Source organism: Astatotilapia calliptera, chromosome 12 (genome assembly GCF_900246225.1).
Source record: "Astatotilapia calliptera chromosome 12, fAstCal1.2, whole genome shotgun sequence".
NCBI lineage: Eukaryota > Metazoa > Chordata > Actinopteri > Cichliformes > Cichlidae > Astatotilapia > Astatotilapia calliptera.
This window is the reverse complement of record NC_039313.1, coordinates 28785062-28793505: the sequence shown is the minus strand read 5'-3', so window position 1 is coordinate 28793505 and position 8444 is coordinate 28785062. Positions and strand designations below refer to the sequence as shown.

The 8444-nt window shown below is 38.1% G+C and overlaps 1 protein-coding gene across 3 annotated transcripts; it reads right to left on the bottom strand.

Moving 5' to 3' along the window:
* Positions 1-720: 720 nt before the first annotated feature.
* LOC113032966 (major facilitator superfamily domain-containing protein 10) lies at positions 721-8444 on the bottom strand. 3 transcript variants are annotated; one of them, XM_026186156.1, is made up of 13 exons: positions 8264-8444; positions 6940-7121; positions 6299-6395; positions 6087-6190; positions 5800-5958; positions 5433-5624; positions 3310-3412; positions 3100-3211; positions 2906-3014; positions 2696-2786; positions 1651-1698; positions 1466-1555; positions 721-1349 (listed from the first exon to the last, which is right to left on the bottom strand). In XM_026186156.1, exons 2-13 carry the CDS (start codon positions 7090-7092, stop codon positions 1246-1248), a joined length of 1362 nt encoding a protein of 453 aa, XP_026041941.1. In that variant the 5' UTR covers positions 7093-7121; positions 8264-8444; the 3' UTR covers positions 721-1245. The 3 variants fall into 3 exon arrangements, with proteins under 3 accessions (XP_026041941.1, XP_026041942.1, XP_026041943.1); XM_026186157.1 differs by having other exon boundaries at positions 6940-7118; XM_026186158.1 differs by lacking the exon at positions 8264-8444 and having other exon boundaries at positions 6087-6158; positions 6940-7021.

Genomic DNA, 8444 nt, shown 5'->3' with positions numbered 1-8444 from the left:
TTTTAGTACAGCCATTTCATTTTCAAGGTGCAAAATGTAGAGAGGAGAATATTTAAATCAGTGGTACAAACTGAATTGAATCATGTTTTCAGCACACAACTGCTGACTGTGTCAAAATTTAACACTGAAAAAAGTATACCTTGCTTTTTGCACTTCATACTGACCTGAACTGACTGTGCCTATGAAATAATTGCACCTTAGAAATGAGCGCAACTTTTGTAAATCAGCCATAAAACTAACCACACCAGTTTGGGTCTTGTGCTTACATGTTATTTTGCCCCATGATGAGAACTGGTTAAGAACCTGAACTGTTAAACCAATTGAATCACAAAGTCGTTGACTAAAAAGTCACACATAATATATCAAATTTAAGTTTCTTTCATATCGTACATTGAGTGTAAGGACTTTCATGGATGGTGCTTACACTTTCCTTTGTTTTAACTGGACTTTACAGTTATTTTAGTTTTCTTGATATGAAAGCATCGAACTGTGTATACTATGCTCAGAATAAATCAAGTTAAACTCAGATTAAAAAACAAAACTCATGAAGAATTTCCCTTTTTTGCATTTACCAAGAATAAAGATTGTAATCTTTATTTTTATATACTAAAAAAAATATCAAAAACATATCTTACCTTTAAAAATGTATTTCAGATACATATTGTGAAGTAAAATGTATGCAGCAAAAGCATTAAGTAGACCCAAATACTAAAGCATAAAGATGTTGATCAAAGCTGTACTTGAGTACAGTATTTAATGTGTAGTTCACATAGAATGAATTAGAAAAATTATACAAAAGGTTCAAAGTAAGATAACTGTTCATTGCCATGGACTGATGTTTCATTCTCTGTAGTAAAGAATAGAACATCAAAAAGTTTTATGTGTGTTAATGCTAAAGTATCCTTTGCAAAATAGAAAATCTTAGTGATTAATAAAATACAACATTACAAAAATATCTGTGTACCAGGAGCACTAATATCACATGGAATTCCTTCTAACCCACCCAGTCTACAATACACACCGGTCTATAAGAACACACAAACAACATTATGTTCATTCATTCGTTTTTGGTATTTGTACCATCTTCTCATATCATTTTGTTTCATTTTTTGATCTTTGGCCAACAGCATGGAAAAGTAAACATCCTATTACTGTGAATTTAGTGCTTGCTTTCCCAGAAGATGTAAACATCATTGCATTGATGTAGGTAATGAAACAAGGTTTTTTAAAAAGTCTTTAAGTTGCTCATTCCTCTTTTAGTCTCCTGGCTATGCCCAGGAGAGCTAAGGGCAAGACGAAGGAGGCCGATGTGATAAGAAAGCAGGTCTGTGCTCCAGCAATCCAATACACTGCAAACAAATCAGTTAAAACAAAACAAATATGAATATATAACAAATAATTCAAATAGCACCATCTCAAGAGAAAAGCAGCATATGGAAAGATCCTTTAGTTTCAGTTTCCTCACCTGAGGAGGACACAACTGGGCCCAACGCTCTGGCCAGGGCACCCAAACTACGCAGAATCCCCATCACAGTGCCCTTCTGACTGGCTGAGCCTAGAGGAATCAGCAACAGTGGGTAATCAGCAACAGTACCAACATTATAGCAGGATCAAAATATTTTTGATACTTTGATTTGATAAAAGGCTCACCATGGTCAGAAACTAGAGTCGACAAGCAGGGGACAACTATGGCAGCCGCTGTAAGAATAGGATACATAATACGTTGGAACAATTTTATAATTTAGGGACATTTAAGTAAAATGCTATATAGCACAATATCATACAAAACAGTAACAATCTGATATTTTGCTTCTTAGAAAAGTTAGAGGACGACTTGATAACAAAAAGTAACAAAAAATAATTTCCCCCAGGGATCAATAAAGTATTCTGATTCTGATTCTGATTCTGATAAGAATAACACGAAGTATTTAAACTAAAGTGATATTATCCACTCCTGTTAGGGAGCAGACTAAAAAAAAAGGATCCCTACTTCAATATGCACGCATATTCTGATCAAAACAACGCCTAGATTTATGGACTTTGCATCAGATTAAGTATCAGGTTAGACACCATGTTTCTAAAATTTTGGGGGCCAAATATAATAACATTAGTTTTTATCTCAATTTTGAAAATGAATGAAAAAAAAATTCCAGACATCCAGGCCTTTGTTCTGTAAGATATATCTGTGGTTTAGCTACATAATTTGCTGTAAATATAGCAGCATATAATCTGTATATCAATGAAAATGTATGTAGGATTTTCTTAGGGAAGAATGTAAAATGTAAATAGAACTGGTCCCAGTACAGAACCCTGTGGAACTCCACATGAGTATAATTCATTCTGAAATTTGACTGAAACTCTTCAGATAAACCACTCCTCTGCTAATGACTTCTTGACTATGTTATAGTTGTTCATTTAAGAATTTTTGAAATAAGAGAAGGGATGAGGATTGGTCTATGATTACTTAAGACAGCTGGATCAGGCAAAGTCTTCTTAAGCAATAGTTTAATTACTGCATCCTTGAAAGTGTTCTTGGCAGTGTTCTTCTATTTTAACAGTGTACTGTCCTGTTATGTATTTTGGCAGTAGTTTATCACATAGTTTTTAGATTTATTTACACATTCTTGGGTGCTGTCAAGACAAGACAGATGAAACTGAGTTACTGCATATTTCGAATACAGTAATTTTGACTCACCAAAGGAATACAGTGACAACCCAATGTACAGCATTGTTACATTCCACGATAACCCGATGATTACAAAGGCTGGGATCAATGCTATGATTGCCTAAAAACAAGAAAAATGGTTCAGTAAGGTAGACATTTGTGCAGTGATTTATCCTGTTCCATTAACACCAACAACGGCATTAGATCAGTATTTGCCATGCAAGCAGTTGGTGACTTTACCATACGAACAGCCCTGATGTGCTGCCCCGGTTTTATTCTGCGAGCATAACCACCCTGGATTAAAGCCATGATGACACCAATAAAGAAGAACATCTTTCCCTGCTCCATGCTGTTAGAGAGAAAAACATAAGGTTGCTGTTTGTCAGACTTAAAAGGGAAACTCAGAGTACACAGCCTTATCTTTGAGTTCATACCTTGTAAACTGGAAACGCTGGTGAGTAAGAAAACTTAAGGTGAACTCCAGACCAGAGAACAGGAAGAGGTAGCAGAAATAAACCAGCCCCAGCACTCGAAGGCTTTGCATTCCTGTGAAACACAGCCCAATAGTGCAGCACTGTGTTAAGGTTTATTCACTCTTTATAAACGGGACAATCACAGATGAATGCAGCGTATACACTACTCACCGTTTCTTGAAAGTTGATCTTTTTTCTTACTAACAGCTGCAAAATAGAACAAGGATAATGGATGCAGCAGGTCCCTGCAGTCCCCACAGCCTGAAGACAAAGCCTAAAATGGAACAAGAAAAATGATCTGCATCTCTCTCTCAGTGAATAATGATTTGAAAAAACAATGCTGTTTCTTCAGAAACAATAAGAATTATGTGAACTTGTAATTTTATTTTATTTATGTATTTTTTCTGCAGTGGGTAGGTGAAAACTGAGAAAAATCAGACATGTTCAATCCAAACAGTGATCACTGTCTCTTTGAAACATTCCTCGCCTGGTGGTTTCAGGTATGTTGCTCAATCTGGCAGACATGCACATAAATCATCGCCTTACTAATAAGGTGGTGTACACAGTGGATCAGCAGCCATAGACCTGTCCAGACATGCGTTAAGTGGAATGACAAAAATTGCTTAAAGTACACCTCATAAGGTTTTTTTTTGAAAAACTTTCATATAATTTCTGTTGAAGAAGGAATAAAGAGGGTGGAAATACTCTAAACATTGGACATCAGTATATCCTGTGTTTAGCAATGTTCTCCCTGTGTTTGAGTGGGTTCTCTCTGGGTTCCTCCCACAGTCCAAGGACGTGCAGTTAGTGGGGTTCTGAACTGCCCAAAGGTGGGTGAATGTGGTTGTCTGTCTCTATGAGTAAGCCTTGGTCAGATTGGCAACCTGTCCAGGGTGTACCCCGCCTCCTTCTCTCCCTATGGTAGCTGAAATATGCTCCAGCCACCCCACAACCCTGATAAGGATAAGCGGAAGAAAATGGATGGATGGGTGTTTGTTGGCGGTGGTCTGACTATTTCAGAAATGGATGATCTACTTTGATTTTCACACACAACCATCTTTAGGGTTTTCAGACTATGGCTCAAAAAAGACAAATTACTCAGTGAGTGGCAGTTCTCTGGATGGAAATCCAAAAGCCAGAGAAGAATGGCCAGACTTCTACGAGCTTTTAGGAGCACAACAGTAGCTGAAATGACCACTTACAACAAAGGTACGTAGAAGAATGCACAACATGTGGAATCTTGACGCAGGTGGGCTAAGGCAGTCAGAATTTGGTTTAAACAACATGAAGGAATGGATTCATCCTGCAGTATATCATGATTCAGGCTGGTAGTGGTGGTGTAATGTGTGGGGGATAATTTTTTGTACACAGTGAGTATTGTTGCTGACCATCCCAATCTTACTACAGTGTGCACATGCTCTGATGACTGATTAAAGTAGTTCACTGCACTCAAATGGACTCCAAAGTCAGCTGATCTCAATCTAACAGAGCACCTTTGTGAAATGGTGGTAGTGAAATTCCCACCATGTATGTGCAGCTGACAAAATCTCCACCTGAAACGGTTTGGTGCTCTCCTGTCAGTATGGACCAAAATCACTGAGTTTTTCCAGCACCTTGTTGAATTTATGTCTTGAAGAATTAAAGTAGTTCAAAAGGAGGGCAAAGGGTGGTCCAGCCCCCAGCAGCCTGTTACCTTAGCTCAGCATGAAAAATTGAAAACATTGGAAAACAGATAGTCACTGATACTGGTACTGATATTGGCCCTTATTGAAGTACTTTGTATTTAAGGTGTGTGATACTTCCTCTTCATGGGAAAAAAGTACTTTTTTACTAAACTAAATGTATTTTTCAATCATAGCAATCATTTTTAGAGAAACATATTGTAAACCCAATACAAATATATGGTTACATTGTTTTTTCTACTGTTAGATCAGTATGTTGTCAAATACAGTGGATGTCCTTACATGGTCATTTCAGACAAACAGCTCTGGCAATTACTAAAGCGGTCTAACCCATCTCCTGTTGGGTAATAGGGAAGGAGAACTGAGCTAAAGACTTCTTGTTTGAGACAAAGCCCAGTGTAAGATAAATGAGCACTGTTTTGAACTGTGAGTCATGGAAATCTACACAATTGTAGCATAATAGGTCAACTTTAAGTGAAAAAGGTTCATACTTGTTCTACCACAGGGTGTTTTGGGAATCCATACAGCACAACTGATGGCTGGAAAATGTATGTCTACTGTTTAAAACTGCATTTAGTTCTGTTTGCATTAGCAGGAGTGTTTCTAACTAACCTTGACGTCCTTTGTTAATGTTTCTGGCAGCATCAGCCAAATAAAGAGCAGATCGGCAGTGCTGAAAGCCAGGGCGAGCAGAGCTGGAGTGAGGTAGAAGACATTTCCTGTTGCTTTGGAGGTGATAGCAAAGTAGGCGCCCATCAGAGGCCCCACAGTGAAGCCCAAGGAGAAGGCAACGCCGATCATGGCCTGATTACAACAGAGGGAAACAGAAAGACACTTTATTTATCTATTCTCAATACATGTGCTAAGCTAAGTGTACTGATAACAAAAAAAAGTATGTATAAATATAACACAAAGTAATTTTAATTAATTTCACTTCAACAAAACATTTCCTGTAATGACCACAAATATTTCTGCCTACCATTCCTCGGTTCCGTGCTTTCGGGCACGGCAGGTCAGCTATGATGGCAGTGCAGAGGCTGACGTTGCCCTTACAAATGCCCCCAATTACCCGAAACAAAAGGAACATGCTGAAGCTCCGGGAAACAGCCCAGACTGCATAGGAGGACATCAGCCCTAACTGAAACACAAGGCACCCAATTAGATGTGAATGAGTCAGCTCTGGAGAAAGGGCTTTGTGTTTTCTTACAGAACGAACAGTGATAAACAAAACTTTAAAAAGTCCTAAAAAAGTGATGTTTTCCTCACTGTGGTGAGCATAAGCAGGGGTCGCCGGCCATATGAGTCTGACAGAGCCCCGGTTACAGGTGATGCCAGGAACTGTAGCAGAGAAAACAGTGAGCCAATCAGACCTGGGGGGGGGGGGGGGGAGGAGCATTATTAAACCAATGAGCCTGCAACACTGAAAATGTTGACCTTAACGTTGAATAAATCTGATGTTTAAAATTAATCCAATATACCTCCAAACAGGACACTGTTGTATTTCTTTTCCAAAGGAATCCCAACAGCCTCCCGGAACCAGTCCACAACAGTTTGAAGAGACTGATACACACCATCCTGCCCACACACAAAGCATCACAGAGCTATAGTATAAATACCAGCAAAGTGGTTGCTTCACCATGACTCAGCAGGCGGATTCACCCACGGACTAATCGAATCAAATCACTCATGAGTTTGTTACAGTTTTTATGGAGGAGATTCTTCAAACAAAACCATCTTTGTTCGAGGATGTGTTCACAATGTAGAAATGGTCCGTTGAGGGAATTCCATTCAAAAAAAATCCTATCTAACAATTTTCACACTGCAAAAAAAATGTCTTCAGTAAACACTGTTACCCTTTGATCATCACTGGCAGGAAATAAGGCTGCTGGAATCACCTTCAAAGTTTTAATGCTTTTAACCTCTTTCCTTGTCGTGTATAGCAGGCTTATCAGCTTAATGGACTGGACTGGTTCTTATATAGCGCTTTTCTACTCATCTGAGCACTCAAAGCGCTTTAATATCTGCTGTGATTTTAAAAGTGCCTTTACATGATTATACTGCTATAAATAAATAAATAAATAAATAAATAAATAAATAAATAAATAAATGAAAGACCAACCCTGCTTTCTGCATAGTGATCCAAAATAGAAGGCAGCAGAGGTAGAATCAGAGTGAATCCCAGCAGGTCCAGCAGCAGGATGATAAACACAATCTTGATGACCTTTGTGGAGAAGTTGCCTTCATCTTCCTTGGATTTGTTTACGGCTGACATTTTTCCACCTGATAGTGTTTCTTTTCCTGCTGTACAAAGAGCAGCACTTTTAATATAGTGTGTTAAAATGCCCCTCGTGACTTTTCTCAAATAACACAAACAAGCAGAGCCATCCTTAAAAGAAATTCACCCTTAAAGAGTTACTATTGTAGGCTATCCCAATCAAACTGAAGTAGTTTCTTTACATTTCCTTGAGTTTCTTGCTTTGTACAAATCATACAAAATCATCATTTAAGTACTTTTTCCTTTTAAATAAACTGAATTACTGTAACTGAAATAGGTCTCTATTTGTCTTATCACTTAAATGTGTAGGTACAGTACCTGTACCATGTGTATTTTTAAATCTATTTTTATTTAGTTAAATTTAGTAAAATAATGTTTATTCAGTTACTCAGTGTTCTGACATTTTACTCCAACTGCGGAAAACTTGTTAAAAACAGAAATAATCATTCATTCAGATAAGCAGGAGCATCCAGGGCTGGGTCGGGGAGGGCATCCAGCATAAAAAGCAGAGCCAATTTAAATCAAATATCAAATCGTTTAAGTTGCATATTTTGGTTTCAACAACTTAAAAAACGAAATAAAACTGAGAAGGTCGCTTTTACCCCAAAGGTAATTACAGTAAGTATCACTACAGTGTCCTAGAGAAGTATACTAAAACACTTAAATACTCAAAGAAGCACCTGAAGACGGTACAATATTTAAGTAGCTGTATTTTCGCGTTAAGGTTATAAAAATGTGGACGCTATTAGTATGTAAAAAGAAGCGTTTCCTGGACTAGACAGGTTTAAAATACAAAACGTTTACACCAGTTTATGCCGGTAAACGTGTAATTACCGACACCCTTAATTAACCACATCTACTTACAGTAAGTAATCAGGAAACAGAGGGAGAAAAACGTGTTGGTCGAGGAGGAAGGAGGAAACAATTCCTGCAGCCTTCCTCACCCGAGCAAATCCACCTCAATTTGTATGAACTTAAAAAGCATCAACACACAAATGTGTTAGATTGTGCTTTCAAATATCTTCATCTAAAAGCACAAAACACGTTTCTCTTCATGTAAATGGTTTGGATCCAGTGGTACTGACCAATATTTATCAGCATCGCATTTTTTCCTCGATTTTTCTCCCTATGTATTTCTTCTAATGTCACCTTAACACGTTTAACTTACCCAGTGTGCGCAGAGCGGTGGACTCAGAGAAGCAGATCAAAGTGAGGACAAGTTCACCTCGACCTGGCTCATCAGTCAGTCCATTATTGAGTACACACCAGGAAGCAGCGTCCTCTTACATTTGGATGACAAGAGTGTGTCGTAACCAACGCAAACACAAGAAAATGCTGCCTTCACGTGA

Bases quoted from the DNA above. Each gene is read 5' to 3' on its own strand.
- LOC113032966 (XM_026186156.1), bottom strand. From the start codon at position 7,092: ATGTCAGCCGTAAACAAATCCAAGGAAGATGAAGGCAACTTCTCCACA. The intron at 3,212-3,309 runs GTGAGTAGTGTA...TGTGTTTCACAG, and splicing joins AGATCAACTTTCAAGAAACG to GAATGCAAAGCCTTCGAGTG. The intron at 1,556-1,650 runs GTGAGCCTTTTA...TGATTCCTCTAG, and splicing joins GACTCTAGTTTCTGACCATG to GCTCAGCCAGTCAGAAGGGC.